The sequence below is a fragment of the Callorhinus ursinus genome, unplaced genomic scaffold (assembly GCF_003265705.2).
Source record: "Callorhinus ursinus isolate GAN/ISIS: 27379988/994484 unplaced genomic scaffold, GSC_fseal_2.0 scaffold4, whole genome shotgun sequence".
In the NCBI taxonomy this organism is placed as follows: domain Eukaryota; kingdom Metazoa; phylum Chordata; class Mammalia; order Carnivora; family Otariidae; genus Callorhinus; species Callorhinus ursinus.
The window spans coordinates 76453990-76477863 of record NW_027397066.1 but is presented as its reverse complement, the minus strand read 5'-3'; the positions used below and the strand labels follow the sequence as shown (position 1 = coordinate 76477863).

General features: G+C 33.1%; 1 protein-coding gene across 5 annotated transcripts in view; it reads right to left on the bottom strand.

Moving 5' to 3' along the window:
* Positions 1–23874, bottom strand: part of GRID2 (glutamate ionotropic receptor delta type subunit 2) — a 1442323-nt gene that overhangs the window by 262540 nt on the left and 1155909 nt on the right. For all 5 annotated transcript variants that reach the window (XM_073891966.1, XM_073891967.1, XM_025873456.2 and 2 more), the window contains exon 12: positions 3252–3390. In XM_073891966.1, the coding sequence (XP_073748067.1) occupies positions 3252–3390 (139 nt within the window). The remainder of the gene's footprint in view (positions 1–3251; positions 3391–23874) is intronic.

The window sequence follows — 23874 nt, the reverse complement described above, 5'->3', positions numbered from 1 at the left end:
GATTCAACAGTCTTACACAATTCACAGTGCTCATCATAGCACATACCCTCCCCATTGTCTAGACAGACTTAGATTTCTAAGTCCAGGGCTATCTCATAGTCTATTGTGTGGCACTGAGAAAAACGATTGTTCAATGTTTTTTTTTCTTTTCCAAATGTGAGCAAATGTGGATACAAAAGTCCTATTATTGGTATGCTAATGAAAAAGGAGTCTGCTCCAGTGATAGGATAGAATATGGATCTCTTTTTGCATATACTTGGAAAGAAATTTATCCCAAATTAGTTTATTCAGTGACTACATGAAGTCAATATTTGTTTAGTCCAACCTCAAACATTATGGTGACTGAATGCTTTAAACATAAAAATATGGTGGGAGTTTGGGATCTCTTTGAATAGACCCAAGCTTACTTACAGCCCCAGGAAATGAAAGACCTCAGTTTTCACCACCAAAGACCAATCTGATTCTAAAGTTATTAATGACTATAACTGTACAACTGTGATTTCCTTCATAGCTCTTTTCACCTTGTATATGAAAGAAGTAGGTTTTTGAAATTCGCATCACAACAAAGACTAATGGAACTAATGTTCATGATGTTATTACCCAGTGTTTCCTCTGAAATTACCTTCAAAACTTCACATGCTCCATATCACCATTGCCAATTTTAGCCTGGTTACCAGTAGGAAAAAAGTACATTCCATTTGCTAGGTATCTAAAGCAATTAGCTACCTGTTGTTACCATTCGATCACAATGAACAAGTCCAAATGTCATTAGAGTTTTGTAGAAATTGCATAATTTTTTCCTTTAGAAATTGAGCTGTCTACCTCAATATTACCCACCCCAACTGTATCATCAGCTGTCATATGAAATCATATCAAGCAGCAGAACAGAGTTATCATTGAAGGGGTATAAAATTAAACTTGGGAATTACCTTTTCAGGGAAAATTCACTTTCAAAATTTTAATTAATGGCAAGTGCCAACTAGCAGGTTAGATGTGGATAAATATCTAATTTTGAAAAAGGGGTAAATTTTGTAAAATATATTCAGTTCCTCAAGAATAAATCTATTGGATTTCTCTTACCAAACTCTAAGAGTTTCTGTCAACTATCTATTCAGAAGTAGCAGCTTTTCCCCTTCCTCTCACTGACTTCCCTCTAACTATCTCTGTCCCTCTGGGTCTGGAGAAGCAATTTTGGGAATGAACATGTGGCTGGTATATGTACGCCAATAACATGGCAAAAATGAGCTGAAAAAGGTGTATTGACAAGCATTGCTTCATGTAGTGATGAGCAAATCATGAATAGAAATGATTAAGGAGCATGACATTGGATGGTATTGTGGGTTTTGTCTGTCTAAGAAAAATTAAACTTGGAATTTTCCAAGAAAGTTTGACATTAGTTGCAAACGGAACTTTAAATGTTTCCAAGAAACACTGCCAGCAATTATGGTTACCAATGCAGCTGAGGCATGAAATTAGAAGATATCTTTAAGTTTGGGGAGAGAATCAGGCTTCTCTTAACTCCTTTGGCTCTGATTTTTCCCCTTTCAAAATTAGTCTAGTGATAAGATTAGAAGGAAGGGAGATTGATTATACCCACTGTTGACTTTTAATAATGTGAGCTGGCATTAGAAAGAAATAATTTTTTAAGAAATGAAGGCTCAGTTATTGTGGATTGTGGAACTATACTCGTGGGAAACATCATGTGAAATTACCATCTTTTTTCTATTAGGTTTTAGCTTTAGAGAAACCTTATGGGTGTAAAAATTTGATAGAGGCTTCTCCTCCCACTGCTAATGCATAAAAGTCAAGATACAAACTAATGCTGGCTAAGTTGGTAATGACTAAATAGTCAGATACACACACACACCATGAGGTCTGCAACCCCAGGGAAGCAGATTAGACAAACAAAACTGTAAAAACCATCACTAGATGAGGAAAAATTTCAGTGGGTAAGACCATGGATTGGTATCAGATTGACATAGGTTAGACTTCCAGCTCTGACACTATTGGCTATATGATTTTGAGAATTTAACTTGCAAACTTCTGTTTCTTCATCTACTTTCAATAACTGGATGAAATAATTAACTGTCTGTTATGATTATTAGTTGAATTTGGGGGTTTCAGTGTATACCACAGGTAATTGAAAAAATATATCCTACTTCTTTATAGATCATTAATTCTTGATTTTATTTTTAGTATTGTGTTATAATAGTTTTGTGGCTATTAATGGACTTCATTTACAAATATTTCTAAAGGGAAGAATAACTCTTATGTTTTCCTTTGAGAATGAATTAAATCCCTAATGAATTTCTTAACAAATTTAATTATTCATAATTTTGAATTGTCAGTTTTTTGGAGAACGAATGTTCTTCAACTCTGAGACAATTCACACTGTCTCATTTTTGGATGAATAAAACATTTTCAGGAAATTGTTTCTGAAAACAATATACAGAACATTATGTTCTAATAAGGCAGAAGTTGTACTGTGGTGCTGATCGTATGGCCTGAAACCACAAAAGCAGAACTGGCGGGGTTAGATCATAGGTCTTTGGACACTTGGGGCTCGTGAGAGTGGCTTTCATGAACTGAGACATTGACTTAGGTAACTTTTAGGATTTAAGTAAGTGCACCATAGTTGGTGAAAACTTGCCACCACTGCAGCTGAACAAGCAGCAGTAATAATGACCACAGTAGCTATGACATTAGCTACAATGTAATGAAGAAACAAAGAGAATGTGGTTTTCTCTCTTTAGAGATTCTTTTATCTCTCTCCCTCTTCCCGTGTCCCCTTCTCTCTCTCTCTCTCTTTCTCTTTCTCTCTCTTTCCCTACCTGTCATCTATCAATCATCTAATGTCTATCCAACTATTTACTCAGACAGTGCATAATGGGGCAGACTCAAGATAAAAACTGGTATTGTCAAACTTGAAATATATATATATTTTAGTATGACTCTTTTTCCTTCCTTTTTACAATGTTGCCCAAACATTGTCATACTTTGTGGAAGCTAAAATACTGAATATGTGTTTTTCTTCCAGGAAAATGTAGGAAGCAATATTAAAATTACACCCAGAATTTTATTTTATAAAAAGTGTTCTACTAATACAGTGATAATTGCATGTCACAAAACTAAGCCTTTATTCAAAAGGAGGATGTAAATTTATTATCAGATACCTCATACTTATTTAAATAGCTTTGGCTATTCTTGTCATTCCTCATGCTTTGTGGCTACTGGAATCTTTGTCTACTTACTGGATGGAGGTTTCAATGCGGGTAATAGTGAGGAAAGCAGCAAGATTTGCTGTGTAAGATGAGATGACAATCAATGCAAACAACCACCAAGCCCCCATCATCATTCGAGTAGCCAGAGTCGTGTATGGGACCTCTCCACCTGTGGAAAGAAGCAAATAGAATAAAAGAACATCAACAAGTATTTATTGAGAATCTGAGGTCATACACAATCAATACCAAATTAACTTTTAAGTTAATTTTTAAGTACTGAAAAATCTTTTGACCTAACATCAGCATGGATTTCTGTATTTTGGTTGTTTCTTACTTCATATTTAATTCCCTTTTATGATGCTATGTAAGACCAAGCCAAAAAGAAGCATGATACATATTTAGTATAACTTGTTTCAGTAATACTTCTTCTAACTTCTTGTTCAACCTTAGAATTAATTATCCTCTTATTATAACCACAGATAGCTACTTTATTTCCAAATGCTTCATTATTCAGTAGTTAGGTGATATTAATACTATTATGCCCATATTTAATAAAACTTTTCAGATTTCTACTTCAATAAATAATATTGAAAATTATTTTTTGGTTAATTTCCCTAGAATCATAGGTTACTTATATATATATGTATATATATTATATATATATTTATATATGTATATATATTGTATATATTGTATATTGTATATATGTATATATAGTATATTGTATTTATATATGTATATATTATATATATTATGTATATATCTTATATATTTATATATGTATATATTGTATATTGTATATATGTATATATATTGTATATTGTATTTATATATGTACATATTATATATATTTATATATATACTTTATATACATTATATTTTATAATATATATATATAAAGTAATTATATATATATTAATGTCACATCTTCTTTATTCATCTGTTGATGGACACTGGGTTGCTTCTATATCTTGGCTATTGTAAATAATGCTGCAGTGAACATAGGGGTACATATACCTTTTTTAAAATTAATTTTTAAAAATTCCAGTATAACTAACATATAGTGTTATATTAGCTTCAGGTGTATGATACAGTGATTCAACAATTCTATACATTACTCAGTGCTCATCATGATAAATGTACTGTTAATCCCCTTCACCAATTTCACCCATTTCCCCACCCACCTCCCCCTATAAACCATCAGTTTGTTCTGTATAGTTAAGAGTTTGTTTCTTGGTTTGTCTCTCTCATTTTTTTTTCTTTTGCTTGTTTGTTTTGTTTCTTAAATTCTACATATGAGTGAAATGATATGGTATCTGTCTTTCTCTGATTGACTTATTTCACTTAGCATTATTCTCTCTAGCTTCATCCATGTTGTTGCAAATGGAAAGACTTCATTCTTTTTTATGGCTGAGTAATATTCCATTATATACGCCACTTCTTCTTTATCCATATATCAATGGACACCTCAACACTTTCTTTAAATGTAAACAGATTAAATTTTCCAATTAAAAGACATAGAATAGATGAATGGATTAAAAAATATCAAGATCCAACAATATGCTATCTACAGAAGACTTACTTTAGTATTAAAGATACATATAATGAAAATGAAGGAAAAAAGAATATTTCAAGCAACATTGATAACAACAATAACAAAAAGCAGGGACAGCTGTACTTATTTCAGACAAAATAGACTTTAAACTAAAAATGATAAAAATAAAGAAGGTCATTATGTAATGATAAGGGGGGTCAACATGTCAATAAAATGTAACAATTACAAATATTTATGTGCCCAGCACTGGAACAATTAAATATATAAAGCAGAAACTAACAGAGTTAAAGAGAAATAAACAGTAATACAGTAATAGGTGAGGACTTCAATATCGCTCTCTTAACAATGGATAGATCATTTGGACAGAGAATCAATAAGGAAACAGTGAACTTGAAAAACACTGTAGGCTAAATGGACCTAACAGAGATAAACTAAACATTTTATCCAAACAGTAGTTATACATTCTTCTCAAGTGCACACAAAACATTTTCTATAGTAGAGCATATATTAGAACACAAAACCAGTCTTAGAAAATTTAGAAAGTTTAAAATTATACCAAGTATTTTCTCTGACCACAATGGCATGAAACTAGAAATCAGTAACAAGAGGAAAGCTGGGAAGTCATGAACACATGGAAGTTAAGCAACACTCTTGAACAACCAATGAATTAAAGAAGAGATTAAAGGAGAAATAAAAAAGGTTTCTTGACACAAATGAAAGTGGAAATATAATATACCAGAGCTTGTGGAATACAGCAAAAACAGTTCTAAGAGGCAAGTTCATAGCCATAAACACCTGTATTAAGGAGCAAGAGGAATCCCAAATAAACAACCTAACTTTATGCCATAAGAAACTAGAAGAAGAAGAAGAAACTGAGCCCAAAATTAGTAGAAGAAAGAAAAGAATAAATATTAGAGCAGAAATAAATCAAATATATAACAGAAAAACAATTGAAAAGATTAACCAAACTAAAAGTTGATTCTTTGGAAAGATAAACTGAATTGACAAACCCTTAACTAGAATAAACAAGGAAAAAAAAGAAAGAACTGAAATCAATATAACTATAAATAAAAAGGAGACATTGTAACTGACACCAGAGAAATTCATAGGATCATAAGAGGCTACTATGAACAACTATTCACCAACAAACTGGACAACCTAGAAGAAATGGAAAAATTCTGAGAAATGTGTATAATTTTCCGAGACTGAGTCAGGAAGAAATACAAAATCTGAATACACCGTTTACTAATAAGGAGATTGAGTCAATAATAAAATATCTCCTAACACAGTAGAGCCCAGGACCAGATTGCTTCACTGGTGAATTTTACCAAACATGTAAAGAATCAACAACAATCTTCAAACTCTTCCAAAAAAAACAGAAGAGGAGGAAATCCTCTCAACCTTATTTTAGGAAGCCAGCGTTATCTTGCACCAAAACCAGGAAAGGACACCAATGGAAAGGAAAACCATAGGCCAATATCCCTAAAGAATACAGATGCAAAAATTCTCAATAAAATTGTAGCAAACCAAATACAGCAGCACATTAAAAAGAATCATTCACCAAGAAAAGTGGAATTTATCCCTGGAATGTAAGGATGGTTCAACATATGCAAACCAACAAATGTGATACAAGACATTAATGGAATGAAAGAAAATACTCATATAATTATCTCAATAGATACAGAAATGCATTTGAGAAAATTCAACATCTATTCATGATAAAAATTCAACACATTAAGCACAGAAGGAACATATCTCAACATAATAAAGACCATAGATGACAAGCTTACAGCTAACATCATACTGAATGGTCAAAGGTAGAAGGCTTTCTCTCTGAAATTGGGAACAAGATAAAGGTGCCCACTCTCATTACTCCTTGTCAACATAATATTAGAAGTCCTAGCTAGAGCAATCAGGCAAGGCAAAGAAATAAAAGGTATCAAAATTGGAAAGGTAGAAGAAAAATTGTCTCTATTTGCAGATGACACGATTTTATATATAGAAAATCCTAAAGATTCAACCAAAAACCATTAGATCTAATCAATGACTTCAGTAAAGTTGCAGGACACAACATTAAAATATGAAAATCAGTAGCATTTCTATACATTAACAAAAAATTTCCTAAAAAAAAAAAGAAATCAATTTCATTTACAATACCCTCAAAAAGAGTAAAATACTTAGGAGTAAATTTAATTAAAGAGGTGAAAGAGCTCTACTCTGAAAAATACAAGACATTGATGAAAGAAATCAAAGAAGACACAAAAAAATGGAAAGGTATCCTATGTTCATGGATTAGAATTAATATTGTTAAAATGTTAATACTATGGAAGTCCATCTATAGATTCAATGCAATTTCTAGCAAGATTCCAATAGCATTTTTTAAAGAAGTAGGAAAAGCACATTTAAAATTTATATCAAACCACAAAAGACCCCAAATAGCCAAAGCAATCCTGAGAAAGAAGAACAAAGCAGGAGGCATCACACTTCCTGATTTCAAGCTGTACTATAAAACCACAGTCATCAAAACAGTGTGGTACTGGCATAAAAACAGACAGAACAATGAACAGACTTGAGAGCCCAGAAATAAACTTATGCATGTACAGTCAACTAATATTTGACAAGGGAGCAAAAACACTCAATGGAAAAAAACATATTCTCTCAATAAGTCGTGCTAGAATAATTGGATATTCACATGCAAAGAATGAAATGACTAGGGGTGCCTGGTGGCTCAGTCGGTTAAGTGTCTGCCTTCGGCTCAGGTCATGATCCCGGGGTCCTGGGATCAAGCTCTGCTTCGGGCTCCTTGCTCAGTGGGGAGACTGCTTCTCCCTCTCCCTCTGCCTACAGCTCCCCCTGCTTGTGCTCTCTTTCTCGCTATCTCTATCTCTCTCTGTCAAATAAATAAATAAAATCTTTAAAAAAAGAAAGAATGAAATGACTATATCTTACACCACTCACAAAAATTAACTTGAAATTGGTTAAAGACTTAAATGTAATACCTGAAACCATGAAACTCCTAGAAAAAACTTAGAAATAAAGTTCCTTGACATGGGTCTTGTTAATTTTTAGATATGACACCTAAAGCACAGGCAACAAAGCCAAAGATAAACAAGTGGGACTACATCAAATTAAAAAGCTTCTACACAGCAAAATCAACCATCAATAAAGTGAAACTTACAAAATGTAAAAAAAATTTTAAACCAAACATCTGATAAGGGTTCTTGTAAAAATATATAAAGAAGTCATTCAACTTGATAACAAAAATATAACCCAATTAATAACTGGGCAAAGGACCTGAAGAGACGTTTCTCCAAAGATGTATGAAAGGCCAATAGGTACACGAAAAGATGTTCAACATCACTAGTCCTTAGGGAAATTCAAACGAAAACCACAATGAGATAATTACCTCATGCGTGTTAGAATGGCCATCATCAAAAAGATAAGAGTTAACAAATACTGGTGAGGATGTGGAGGAAAAGGAACCCTCCTGCACTGTTGGGGGAATTGCAAATTGGTGCAGCCACTATGGAAAACAGTATGGAGGCTCCTCAAATAATTAAAAACAAAATTATCATAAGATCCAGGAATACCATTTCAGGTAATATACCCAAAGGAAATGAAAATTACTAACTTGAGAAGATATCTACACCCCTAGGTTCACAGCAGTGTTATTTACAATAGCTAAGACATGGAAACAATCTAAGTGTCCACTAATGGATGGATGGGTAAGGAAGTTGTGAGATATATATATATATATATATCTCACATACATATATATATATAAAATACCTACAATAGAATATTATTTATCCACAAAAAATGAAGAAATCCTACCATTTGCGACAACATGGATGGAATCTGAAGGCATTATGTTAAGTGAAATAAGTGAGACAGAGAAAGACAAATACTATATGATCTCACTTATATGTGGAATGTAAAAAAAAAAACAAAACTCATATAAAAATACATCAGACTTGTGGTGACCAGAGGCACAGGGTGGTGGGAGGGGGAATTGGAAGAAGTTGGTCAAATGTACAAATTTCCAATTATAAGATAAATAAGTACTAGAGATATAATATACAACATAACTACGGCAAACACTAATGAATCATACAAAAAAAAGTTGAGAGTTCATCTTAAAAGATCTCATCAGAAGAATGTTCTTTTTCTTGTATCTATATGAGAAGATGCATGTTAGCTAAACATACTGTGATAATCATTTCACAATATGTGTGAATCAATCCATCATGTTGTATGCTTTAAACTTATACAGTGATGTGTGTCAATTATTTTTCAATAAAACTAAAAAAAAATGGTCATCGGAATTCATTACATCAGCACTATAAAGTAGAGAAATCCTATAATCATTTTGGTAGATTCAGAAAAGGCACAGATAAAATTTAACATTAGTCTTTAAACAAACAAATAAACCTAGAAATAATCCAGCAAACTAGAAATAAAAGAATTGTTCTTAGTTTCACAAAGAGAATTTTCAGGAAACCTGTAGCAAACATCATTCTTATTAATAAAATAAATATATATATATTTTTAAAGATTTTATTTTCTTGAGAGAGAGGTGGAGAGAGAGCCAGAGACAGCACAAGCAGGGGGAGGGGCAGAGGCAGAGGTAGAAGCCGACTCCCCACTGAGCATGGAGCCCGATGGGGGGCTCAATCCCAGGACCCTGGGATCATGACCTGAGCCAAAGGCAGACGCTTAACTGACTGAGCCACCCAGGTGCCCCCAAATAAGTATTTTTTAGAGATTCTGTTAAAGGCTACAAGTTGTTACCACTTGTATTCAATTGAAGGTACACAGTGTACTGCAACAGCCAAACAGTATCAACAACAATTAAAAAAAAGAAAAAAATACTTAAGAATTGGAAAAAAATGAAATAGAAGATATGGATTGGAGCTGGTAGGAATATGTATGTAGAAAAGTCAAGCTAGGGTAAATACTAAATAGGGTAATACTAATAGGGTAAATTACTAAAATAAATGTTTGTTACCAGTTTACTATGGTACAGACTCAAAATTCAAAAATCAATCAGATATGTATACCAGCAACAAAACCTTAAAACATGAAATTAAAAATATATACCATTTGCAACAGCATTGAAAATACCTAGGAATAAAGATGTAAAAGACCTCTACGTGAATAAACTTTCTTGACTGAAGTATTAAATAAATGGATGGGTATATCATGTTTATTGATTTAAAGACTCAATATTATGAAGATATAAAGTCTTTTCAAATTGATCCATAGATTAACTGAATTACCAATCCAAAATCCCCAGGTTCTTTTTGTGAGAGAGACAGAAAGAGAGAGAGTGAAATGCTGAATGTAAAATTTATATGAAATTGCAAAAGGATAAAAATAGCCAAGACAATGTTCAAGAAAAAGAAAAAGCTGACTGTAGTCAGCTGCAGTCAGCTGGTCTAGTTATAGCTGTATACAGTGATTAAGGCAGCGTGGTATTTATACAAGGATAGACATTATCAATGAAAATTATCCTTGTATACATAGACACTTGATTTATGCCCAGCTGGTGCAGCAATATATAGAGAAAGGGAGATCTTTTCAGTAAGTACTACTAGGTCAATTTGGATATACATGTAAAAAATAGTAAAACTTTTCTCCTAATTTACAACATACACAGAAATCAATACCAAATGGCTTATATATAAATATATAAAATATAAACAGTAAAACTTCTGAAAATAAGAGAACGTATCTAATATATCCACAAGATCAGGTGGCAAAAGATTTCTTGAACAGAGTACAAAAGATTGATAGATTTGACTACAGTAATACTTTGTAGTTCAAAAGACACCACTAAGAGTGAACATAAGTCACAGTAGAAGATATTTCCCATACACATATCTAACAAAAATAACTTCTTTAAATCAGTAAGAATAAAATAGACAGTAATTAGAAAAATGGGCAAGAGTCTTCACAAAAGAAGACAAATGGCAATCAAGGTGAAAACATGGCAACCTCATTAGTTATTAGGTTTATGCAAACTAAAAGAAAAATGGAATATTACTACAGAAGAACCAGAATGATTAAAGTAAATAAATAGACAATATTAATTGTTGGCAAGGATGTGGAGTCACCAGAGTACTATTGTTGGGATCGTAAATTGATTCAATCATTTTGATAAACAATTTGGCAGCATCTCTGAAAACTACTATATGCTTTTCTTAAGACTCAGCAATTCCACTCTTTAGGTATATACCCTAAAGAGGAATATGTGTACCCAGAGACAAGCACAGAAAACGTTCATAGCAACATTATCCATAACAGCCTCAAACTGGAAATAGCCTAGACACTCTTTGAGAGTAGAATGAATAAATAAATTACATTATATTCATACAATGGAATATTGTACAGAAATGAAAACAAACATTTCATTTAAATATAGCACATGGATAGATTTCACCAACTAAGTGTTGAGTAAAAAACAAACAAAAGAACTGCATATTGTATGATAACTGTTCAAAAACAGGCAGCAAGAATGGGAAGGCTGGTAATCCTGTAAGTGGTTACCTTTGGGGATAAACAGTTAATGGTTGAGACAGGGCAATGGGGGCTGTGTCACTGGTAATGTTCTATCTTTTTCTAGGTAGTAATTACACAGGTGTTCCATTGTTGGTGGTAATACATTGAGTTGCATATTTAAATTTTGTGTACTTTTATGTATGTAAATAATATTTCACAATTACATAAAACCAAGGAAAAGAAGAAAGGAGAGAGAAACAAAGACTACTTTTTCCCTTTTTTTTCTCCCTTTCTTTTTTTTTCTCTGTCTCCACAATTTGAAAAAAAAAAAGTATTTTCCTAGATTCAGGATGCTAGAGGAGATGGAAGACAAAAAATTATCTACTAAATCAAAAGCACAACCCATGGCTAAGGTATAGCAGAATTTAGACTGGCAATTCCCAACAGTTCAGGGTGTGCAAAAGTCTGACTCTAAGGTTGGGTATTTTGATTTTGATAACTCCTGGTGAATCTGAAGTCTCCCAATATCACTCTGTAGAAGCGTGTGGAATTAGTATTTTGCAGAGTGACCCCTCTGCTATAGGGAAAAATCTTAACACAGATTTGAATGTTGATGTGACTGGTTTGCCACATCAAAAAATATATCAACCTTACTACTGTATGTATTATCTTGCTTATAAAAGTTGTTAAAGAGATAAAACAATGTTTTCCTGCAGGCAAGACTGTAAAAGTTGATCATTTCACCTGAGTCAGGCAAAATTTTGTTGCTCTAAATCTTACTCTGTGTGAGTATATATGTATGCGTCTTTGTGTGTACCTGAAAATAGGGAAGAGTTAGCATTTAAGACTCTTCAATTTGGTTGTTTGGTATCAGCTTCTCATAGGTTTTAAAACTCGCAGTGTTTATTATATAATCTTGGACTGTGGAACTCTTATGAAATATGATCAAGAAAAAAAGAAAATTATTACTTTTCCTTATAAACATTCTTTTTTTTTCAAAAATTGGATGCTTATTGGAACCAGGTCACTAGCAGAATGGCTAAAAACTCTTAGAGCAAATAGGAAATTTCCAATATTATGGGTGACTATGTTCAAGTAAACTGGTTAACAGGAGTGTCAGTAAATATTAAACTGTTTCACACTTACAAAATCAAGTTTAAGAAAATATAAAGAAGGATATTGTTTGCAATTAGCCATTGACAGGGTACTCCCATTTAAGGATGAGAGAGAATGTACAAATCTTCTAAATGCTTAAGGTATTTATGTCATATTTATATATTAGTCAATTCTTTGGAGCTCATTCATACATAGTCAAATTGACAGACTGCCTGTGACTAGATCTGAAAGTGCTTTAATATTTTTTCCTTTGGTAGAGGGTTCAGGGGTAAGAAGAAGGGGCATGTGAGATTCAGGTAAGATTTGCTGTTGGCCACAGCATAGTAGGTCCACTGTTTGACCCCATTTGCAAGGTAGGGCAGGTTTCTACAATGTGGCATGTCGATTACTGTTACAACAGTTAGCTTTAAGTGATAAAGAGGGATAATGTAAAATCATATTGTGTTATGGTGTGAAAGTCGTGTCTTTTATAATTACCTTTTGATACTTTCTTATCATGGCAAGAACAAAGCCTCAGCTTGGGGATAATAAGTGTCCTTGAAATTTTGTATCAATTTTTATAAAGGTAAGGCAAATCTTAAACTCCCTTTGACAGACAACATAAACTAACTAGAGTTTAATAATGTTTCAGTTGCATTATACTTATGTTTTCTACTTAACGCAAATGGCACTGCTTTTATATTTTTATCTGCAAACATAACCTTTATTAACAACTTTGACCCCTCTAGAATCTCAGTTTCAAATATTCCATTCTCCTATGCCATCATCTATCTTTTTTTTTAAGTTTTTATTTTAATCATCGGGTGCTCATCATCATCTATCTTTTGAGCTTCCTTCTTCCACCAAGTCTATAGACCCACCAAACAAATGCTGCAGTGAACATAGGGGTGCATATATCTTTTTGAATTAGAGTTTTCATTTTCTTCAAACAGATACCCACTAATGAAATTGCTGGATCACGTGGTAGTTCTATTTTTAATTTTTTGAGGGCCCTCCATCTTGTTTCCCAGAGTGGCTGCACCAGTTTGCTTTTGCACCAACAATGCACGAGGGTTCTTTCTTCTTCACATACATGCCAGCATTTGTTATTTCTTTCTTTTTGATAATTGCCATTCTTACAGGTGTGAAGTGATATCCCATTGTGGTTTTGATTCGTACTGAGATTTTCAAGTGTCTGCTGGCCATCTATATGTCTTCTTTGGAAAAATGTCTCTTCAGAACCTCTGTCCATTTTTTAACCAGATTGTTTGTTGTTATTGGATTGTATGGGTTCTTTATGTATTTTGGATATTAACCCCTAATTGGATGTATGATTTGCATATGCCTTCTTCAATTCAATAGGTTATCTTTTTATTTTGTTGATGGCTTCCTTTACTGTGCAGAAGCTTTTCAGTTTGATGTAGTCTCATTTGTTTATTTTTACTTTCATTTTCCTGGCTTTTGAAAAATCAGAACCAAACCAAACCAAACCAAACCAAACAAAAACCACAAAACATTGTTAAGACTGATGTTAAGGAACTTACTGCCTGTTTTCTTCCAGGATTTTCATAGTTTCAGGTCTTATATTCAAGTCTTAATCCATTTTGAGTTAATTTTTGTATATGATGTAAGATAGTGGTCCAAATTTATTCTTTTGCATGTAGCTGTTAAGTTTCCCCAACCCCATTTATGGAAGAGACTGTCCTTTTCCCAGTTTCTATTCTTGCCTCCTTCATTATAAATTAATTGACCAAATATGTGTGGATTTATTCCTAAGTTAAAGGTTGTGGTTCCAGCTAACTGCTCTGAAGCCTTCAAATAATACAAAGGGTAAAGGAGAAATTGAAGGCAATGAATACTCAACTCAGAAATGGGGTAAAATTTGAAAGTCCTGTTGGCAGCTTTGAAGGAGTCTCTTAAATTACATAGTTCCAGGGCAGATATGACTGAGGACAAGACTTGGGCTTGACTGTAAGGGTAGCACAAGTCAACCTCCAATTAAATCTGCCTTTATAAAGTCTCTCATGATAAGTGAAGGGAATTGATGGGAAATCTGAGTTTCAGATTTCAATACTGAAACTCCTTGGTATAAGAAGCAATCTCTCATGGCTTCTGAAGGAATCAATCAGCCTGTCTCTGCATAAATGACTCTCAATGACTGGCCCTGGGGAATCACAGTTCTCTCCTGGACTCACCTACCTCACCCCTTATTGCCTCCAGATACAAGTTAGATCCCAAATAACTCAGAGTTATAAAGCCCACTTATAAAAATTTTATACAATACAGGATGGGGTATAAGTATCAATTAGGGCAAATATGTTATCTTGCGTGGTTATGATTTGGGATTTGATATTTAAGATACTGACTTGATACTTGTGACTGGTGGTAGTAGTTTGTTAGATTGGCTAACTGAAGGATGGACCAATAATGAATGGATTTTTGAGGTAACCTATACACAACTTCTCTGGTATTCTATAGATATTCAGGGAGGTGGGAATGTTGGAATGGATTTGTTCTGAACAAACTTTCATCTCCCTATCTGGGAAAGGGACAATCCCTTCACAAAACATTAAGAAATGCATGGGAGGGGGTTGGAGCACAAGCATCTCTGAACAGTTCTATATGCTGGTACTCATAGGCAATGTATAACCATGTAATGGTAGCGTAAAACCTTTGTAAAGCAATGTAAGATATGGTAGTATAAACCTCTAAATTTCCAAAAAATAGAATACTTAAGTTAGTGATAGTGTATCTGACTGGGAAAATATTATTTAGCCAGTGAAAATGTAATAAATAGGATATAAAATTATAAATGTGGCATGACAATTAGTATAAAAAATTGAATTTTTTATATAAAATTGAATATAGTATCCCAGGTTGGCAGAGGCTAAGTGGAGGTGTTTAACTATCAGAGACAAGGTAAAATTACTATAATATGACATGGCTGTTTATGAACGGTAATTGGAGTGTACTGTCTGTCCTTCAGCAATAGCTTATCACAGGGTTCCTAAATATGAAATAGATAGGTAGCCTACCGAGGCGTTTCTTGATATGTATAGGAAAAAAAGATTCTAGATCTGAGGGCAGAAATGTAGCCTCAATTGCTGAGTGGGAATTTGGAGCCTCTTAGTCTAGTTCCTAGAACTTATCCTGTTTATGATTCAGAAACCCAGTATTAAAGAAAAAGGCAGGTTAACATTTGTTGATACGTTCTTTTTGAGATTTTTCCTAAGTAATTTTTAATACCAATAGTCAGACCACATTTATAATATTGTATTCTTTTTTTTCACATTTATAAACATTTTAATTTTATTTTAAAGTTTTTATTTTAATTCCAATTAGTTAACACACAGCATTATATTAGTTCCAGGTATACTAGATAGTGATTCAACACTTCCATACATTACCTGGCACTCATCACAAGTGCCCTCCTTAATCCCCTATAATATTGTATTCTGTTTATTACATTTTCACTGGCTGAACAATATTTTCCCAGTCAGATATACTACAGCCTACTTCAGTATCATATTTTTGGAAATGTAGAGGTTCTATGCTACCATATATTACATTGCTATAAACATCTTTTTTTGATAGAATCCATGAAGATAAGTTATTTGGTGAAAGAAATGAAATTTTTTATGTCTTATACAAGTGTTAAGCATTTTCAAATACATTTTATATTATTGAACAAATAGAGACTGGTAATGTTACTCCTCTTTTGTTAACTTATGTCTTTCTGAAGTGTTGACATTTCAGTTGAATGACAAAATATTGTTCTGGACTAACTGATAAGTGTATTTCCAGATAAGCAAAAGGAGGCTAGGAGGCATTAGATGACGTAATCAAAATGGCAATTTCCTATACATAAGAAGACTTCTCTAACTTAATATTCACATTTTCATAGTAATTATAATACATGTAAAGCTGCTTATAAATAGCAGTTCCTTCTTTCCAACTCTTTAACATTATTTATACATTTCTGTTTTGAGGAGTTTTTATCCATTGAATAATAAATCTTGACATATTTCCCTTTTCCTTAATTAATGACAGTCGTTTACACATACAAATGCCATCTATACATAATGCCCTAAAATAAGACTGTTCTTCTGATGAAATAAATAAAAGATCATTACCACTATATGCAGATATAGGATATCACCATTACCCAAAATGTTCCTTTGTGCTTCTTTCTGGTCAATCTCTATCCCCCACGCTTGGCACCAGGCAACACAAATCTGCTTTCTGTCACTGTGAAATATTTTTCTTTTTCTATATAAAGTTCTTTTTAATTTCATATAAATGGAATGTAGTCTTTTGGGTCTGGCTTCATTTTACTTAGCACAAATGTTTGAGATTCATTCATGTTTTTCCATGTGTTAGTGGCTTATCCCTTGTTAGTGCTGAAAAGCATTCCATTGCTTATATCATGATTTGCTTATTCATTCACCAGTAACTAGACATTTGTATTGTTTCCAGTTTTTGGCTATTATAAATACATTTTCTATGAACATTTGCAAGAAGAAAATTTATTTCAACATTAGAACTTCCTACAGAAGAAGATAATCTTTATAATTCTTAAAATTTCAGGATTAACAGAAGTAGGTAAGTTTTACTGAACTCAGTACTGTGTGATATTTCTAATGAATACATTTGAAAAATGTTAAACTAAAAATTAGTTATAATCCAATTAAATAACTGCTAGCTATACCACATAAACCATATATGCTGATTTTAACTTAAGTTTCATGTATCCACTGCTGTAACTCATAGTAGAACAAAATTGAATTACATTACACACAAGTAACACTTGGCAGCTTCTTTTCACAATGTTTTCGTTATTCCAGCCCATATAAAATTCCCACTGTTCCTAATGAGCTAAAGAATTAAAAACAGCCAATCAAAAGCCAATTTTCCTGTCTGATCTTACAAAATTAAGACATTGGAGATTTTACTAACTTAATCGAAAAAGGGATTTCAGTTTCCCAGTTTGTAAGGTGGACTACAATATAGTTTTACACAAGTTGTACCCTAAGTAATAGTCAAGGATCTTCAGGTTAAGTGCTACAGTGAAAGGTGAGCTCCCCTAAAGTGCAACATTAAGAATGTATGGATGAACACTACATATAGTGTATACTATATGTAGTATAGTGTTTATATACTATATAGTGTTTACTATGATTCCCCACCACAAACTGGTTTACTTTCATATCCACAAGGATTGGGGGCAGTGATGGTATTTAGAAACCCTTGTCGTAAATCCTTTCTCTAGATCTTATTTAATTAAGGCTTTTTATCCCCCATCCTGTACTAGTTGCTTTTATTCAATTCTACTGGAAACATGATCATAGGATGAGTGAATTGAACTAAATCTACTGAAAATAACTTGTTATACATGAACTTTATTGGGTCAGACAAATCTTTTAGAATACTAATTAGCAAAATCCTTTTTTTATGGAACTAGCTAACCCATCCTGAATTAAGAAATGTACCCTTTTAGAGATTTTGAAATTACACTGATATTAGAAGTTCCTTTCTACTTTTTAAGTTTATTTATTTATTTTTAATAAAGCAGCTTCAGTATGTTTGAAATGGACATGCTAGTTGGAAGGCTTTATAGTGTACATTGCTTTTTGCTGAGATTTCCACTAATCCATAGAACTGTATTTTATGGTATTGATGGTTACTTTGAAGTTTTAGCACAAAGCAAAATGGGTCAGTATGCCACATATCTTCCTTGAATTTTTATTTGCAACAAAAAATGCATTTGCTTACTTTTTTTTGTTTCCTTTCCCAGTATCTATCAAAAGGACCCTTGTAAATTTTAATGATTAAAAATAAGATGTTGCATCTAAAGAACATTGATATCACAACCAAATTTCAAAATTATGGTGGAACATATCTCAAACCCTCATTGACACTCAGACTATTTCCCAACACTTGTATGGTTTCCACAATTATGATATTGCCAAAACTACACACATTTAAGAGGTGCTCCTAAAAATATCTTCAGCTTCTGTATACATGCTCTAATTATATCTATTTCATTATACTATTTTAGAGGTCTTGCAAAAAAAAATAAGTAAAAAGAGGAGAAACCAAATAGTTTCATCCTTTCTCTCTTAGTTTGTCTTTAGCTTTGTTAGTAAATGTCTTGCTTTGTAAAACTCAAGAGCATAAATCCAAGTTTTGGGTAAAATTTTTAAGTGTATAGTACACAGAATTTTTCTACCTAATATTAAACAATTAAAATATTTGAGAGTTTAGTAATTCAACTTACAAAGGAAGAAAGATACTCAAAGCCTCTAAAATCTTCAGATGGTTTTTGAGTAGTTTGGTTCAGAGATGAACTGAGATTTTTGAAGTCACTTTATGTCACCCTTTTGTTTTCTCTGTCTACCCTATTTGTCTTCATGTCCTTTTAGTTTATTTTTTCTTTACTAAATTATTTGATTCATATTTTAGGTGCTTTGTTTCTATTTTTAATACATTGATATATATCAATTGCTTATCTGTTCACCAAAAAAGAAAAAAAATAAGGAACAGTACATGGTTTGAGCAACAAATAAATCGTGATTTTTAAAAAATATCCAAATACCACTTTCTGGAGGCCCCCAAGTTATTCTTTTTTCTTCCTGTACTATTTTCCTTGCTACCTGCTGATTTTACCACAGACTTGCAACAAAATGAGGACTGGCAAAGGTACTCAGTGAGGAAATGTTGTCTGGATGACTAGTCATTTGTCAAACAGCATGAAGCAAGACTGCCATGGAGTCTGGCCTGCCACTCCAGAGTGATGTATTAGTTTTTAATGTTTTAAAATAATTATAGCAAGGCCTAAGTCACCATATAAAACCACTATGTAAATTCTAGTGCCATCATCAACCCCATTTTTCAGAGACCCAATCAATCAGTGGTTCTGAGCAAAACTGCACCCATTTTACCAATCCCAGAAGCATCAAAGTTCAAAGGGTAAGAAGCAGTTGTCAACAGGAATCAAAAGTAAAGTGGATCTCGAAGTGAAACTTCCATTAACTCGGAAATTTCTGAGATTAATTCCTGAACTAGGCCTTCTGTATCAATGCATTGCTATTTTCACAAGGTCAGAAAATGCTGATACATATTCAATCAGTTTTAATGAGGATACAAGAGCCAAGGTTAAGTCTAACATATATTTTAAAACTCCAAAATGCCATTCAAATCCAGTAACCTGTTAACCACCATTGAAGATTAGTTTCAAATCTTTACTCATTTATTGAGTAAACAGTAGGATTTATAATATGATAGAGAAGGGAATCGTTTACATTGTGGATTCGGTGTTTCAAAAACAGTATCAGCCTTCTCAATTTTGAACTTTGTCTTTTTCCTGTTTTCCAGAACTCTTTTGTTTAAGTTCTTAGGAGGACACCTTAAAAAGCAGAAGGAAAAAATGAATTCCTCTCTGGTTTCTGTCAGTACATTCTTTGGAGTAATAGGTTGCAAAATGGCTGAAGGAATGAGATTTTGGTGTGCGGTTGTGAGATAAAATATAGACATTTTATTCAGTGTATGGGGTTTATATATTCAGGTAGAGTTCAGTAAGTAATACAGACAGACCTATAATTGAAGGATGTAAAATAATTCATGTTCTAGTGATTCCCACAATCCCGCTGATTGAATAAGAACATGTATATGAACCACAGCTCATGGGTTTTTGTATGTGAATGCAAATTTGGAAAACTGAATGCATTTTAGAATTCTACATAAAGCTTAACTATTTTGCCTAAGGAATATCTCCTCCTCCTCCTCTTCTTCCTTTAATATGCCACACTTTGGGTGTGATTTGTAGATTCTCTCAGGAATTTCCAAAGGCATTTTCAATCTACAGCCCCAGTAGTCACTGAGACAAAGATTTGGGTAGAATAAATGAGCAACGGAAAAGTCAGGAAACAGGTTTATATTGCTGGGCTGAAGTGGTAAATCCAAACCATGGATGTAATGAGGTAGGAAGTGAGGTCAGAGAGGAGAGGGATCAGGGTGAAGTTGCAAAACAAAACAAAACAGAACACAAAAATCTTATTACACTCAAACCAAAATCAGGAAGTAAGAGATTAAAAGCAAAGGTCAGGAAAAAAGTAATCAAAGCTTCTATATATTGAGTATTTACTAATGGACCAGGCATTGTGTTAAATGTTTTGTAAACATTTCTTTTTTTTTTTTTTAAATCTTATTTATTTGAGAGAGAGAGTGAGCACACGAGAGGGGGGAGGGTCAGAGGGAGAAGCAGACTCCCCGCTGAGCGGGGAGCCCGATGGGGGACTCGATCCCGGGACTCCAGGATCATGACCTGAGCCGAAGGCAGTGGCTTAACCAGCTGAGCCACCCAGGCGCCCTGTAAACGTTTCTTAATCTTTACCACAGTCTTAGGAGTTTCCTCAGCCAAGGTCAAGATCAGAGAGGAGTAGGGACAGATGATTTTTGCTAACAGGTAAGGGAAAAGGCTAGGCAGGGAGTGACACATGTCAGAGAATCTAGGAAGCCTCACGGTGTCTCCTCCTCCCCAAGTACCTTTCTTCCATTAAGTCTTCTGGTTTATTACTGCCACTTCATTTTCTCCCTCCGTTCTCCTCAACAGTAAGGATAAATAGGATTATTGTAGGCTGACAGGCCAAAAATTTAGGATAGATTTGTGCAAATAAAACTAAAATAGACATGATAATAGTTTAGATATCTACAAAACTCAGAAAAAAATCCTCATTATTTTATATTGGAAATAATTTACTAAGACCAATATACTTTCTGAGATGACGGTAAGAAACAATCAGCTTAAAACATAACCATTATAATGAACTGGTGATCTTGGAAGAGGTAACATATCAAGAAGATAGGAGGAAGGTGATATTGCAAAAATAAGAGATTCTTAATGATGAATAAATACTAAAGAAAATAGGTAGGTGAAGATCTTTTTTTTTTTTTTTTTGTATTGTTCTGAGAGGGGGGCTATGATTCTGTATACCTTAACTTCATTCTTGGGATAATTCAACTGGCGTATTGATCATTTCTCTATTTTAATAATGACATATAAACTTTTTATTGAATCATTAAAAAATTATAAGCCCAAATTATTGGACTTGTAAATAGCTATTATATATATATATATATATTTAAATTACTTTGACAAATAACTTTGTAACTAGCAACCTTAGACATAATAGGTTATTTGCAGGGGGATAAAACTTTCACTGTATAAGTTTTACATGCAAACAAAATGATGAGTTACTTTTTTGTTTCCCTTTTCCCTGGAGACATTCATTCACCTTGATTTCCTACATAGGCCTATGGAAGATAGAAAAAAATATATTTTTTGTTTCTTCCAAGTTTCACAGACTTAGAGATTTCTTCTCTGCCCATATGGCAATACACAAGAGACTCCTGCAATTGTTTGAGAATGCAGGCTGCTGTTCAAAAAACAGACATGGTAAGCAGTTTTTACATGAAGATATTATCCAAGGAAATGTTATTAATATTAATTGTAGTCGTATGACTAAGTGCTTGTGCAATCTTCTGCAACTTTCCTTTTTATTTCTTTTATTGTGCTGCCCATGGTACAAACCTATTCTAACTCTACTATATAATGAACTTTTCAGCAGACAGATTCTCTAGAAAATATTTGACACTTGCAGATAAATAATGAAATCCAAACCAGTCACTGGACGATAATCATCTTTGCGGCTGAATACAACTCTTTTTTTTTTTTTAAAGATTTTATTTTTTTACTTGAGAGAGAGAGTGTGAGCGAGCGAGCAAGCATGAGCAAAAGAGCACAGGCAGGGGTTGCTGCAGAGGGAGAGGGAGAGGCAGGCTCCCATTGAGCAGGGAGCTCTATGACGGGGCTCCATCCCAGGACCCTGAGATCGTGACTTGAGCTGAAGGCAGATGCTTAACCAACTGAACCAACCAAGAACCCCTTAATAAAACTCTTTAAAACAACTGTTAGAGTCTTTCTCTTCCTAATAATCTTTGGTGGCTCTGGAAGTAATAACTTGAAGATTATTTGATGCTTTGTGTGTGTGTGTGTGTGTGTGTGTGTGTGTGTGTGTGTGTTTTGCAAATGAAATTAAAAAAAAATTGTAATGATTGGATGAGCTACTTCAGGTAAATTTTGATCAGCTACTTTTTTCTTTTGTCCTCTCTTCTCTTTATGGAGTTGTTGGATTTGGATTCTGACCCCCCAACCCCGCTTCCCATTATCATTTTGAACATGACCCTCCTTTATAGTTAGGTATATAAAAGTTTTGCTGTTGTATTTTAAAAGTTATTGGAATAGCCCCACTGCATTACATGGTATAATTTTGTACCTCTATAAACACCAGTAATACACATTTAGAAAGGTTGAGCTAACTTTCAGACTGCTTTTTGTCTGTGTTCTTAACATAATCAATGATAGAATCTGAGCTTTTGTGTCCAAATGATTTAGTCAACATTTTTTCAGGGTTTTAATGTTGCCATGTGTTATACCCAAGCAATTGCCTCTGCTTGAATATGTTTAAGCGTCTTCTAAGTATCTAGTGAAGTGCAGTGATGTAAAGCTGAATTTTACATTGCATTAGGTTACTATTGTTTTTTTTAATAAATCCTTTAAAATTCTATTGAAATTTATATACTTTTAATTATCGAAAATGTGTGAATATGGAGTATGGTACAATGTTTGGTTGAAAGTACCAGAAGTCTTAGAAGTGTGCATATACATATCATTTAACTCAGAAGCTGCATATCTAGGATAATTTCTTAAGAAAATAACCAAGGATGTGTACAAATATTGAACCACTAGAATAACTTTTTATAATTTTATAAGCAAGCAATAATAGGAAATTTAGGAAGACAAATTATATATGTACACACACATATAATATAGGCTCTTATGCAGATAGTAAGTAAAGCTATATAAGAATACCTAAAGGAATCAATGGTTTTCAGAATGTACTGATAATTTAATTTTAAAAATATCATATACAGTATGAAACTACTGTTTTATATCTGTATATTAATATATTTTCTGTATACTGCTAAATCCTGTCATGTATATTTCTAATTCATTCTCTCTTTTCTATTTTTACTGCCATTTTTGTTGTTGAGGCGGTAGTACCTAATATTCTTCAGGCTAACATGTCAGCTGGTTGACTTTAAAAGTCTCATAATCTCTACGCCATCCTTCATAGTCTCTAAATAGCACAGATCATATAGCTATTTGGATGAAATGCTGTTATTAAATTTATAATCTAACATAACTCTTTCACTGTGATTAACAGGTACACTCTACCAGATCATTTGCCGATAAAATTCTAAGTTTAATCAGTATGAATAAAATATTAAATTTGGGAGAAGAAATGGCAATGAATAAACTGATGAATAGAAAGTACATCATTTTTAAACCTGAAAAGAAAAATATAACCCTGAGAATTGTTTCAAGCTTAAATTTCCACATTTGTGTGTGTGTGTGTGTGTGTGTGTGTGTGTGTGTGTGTG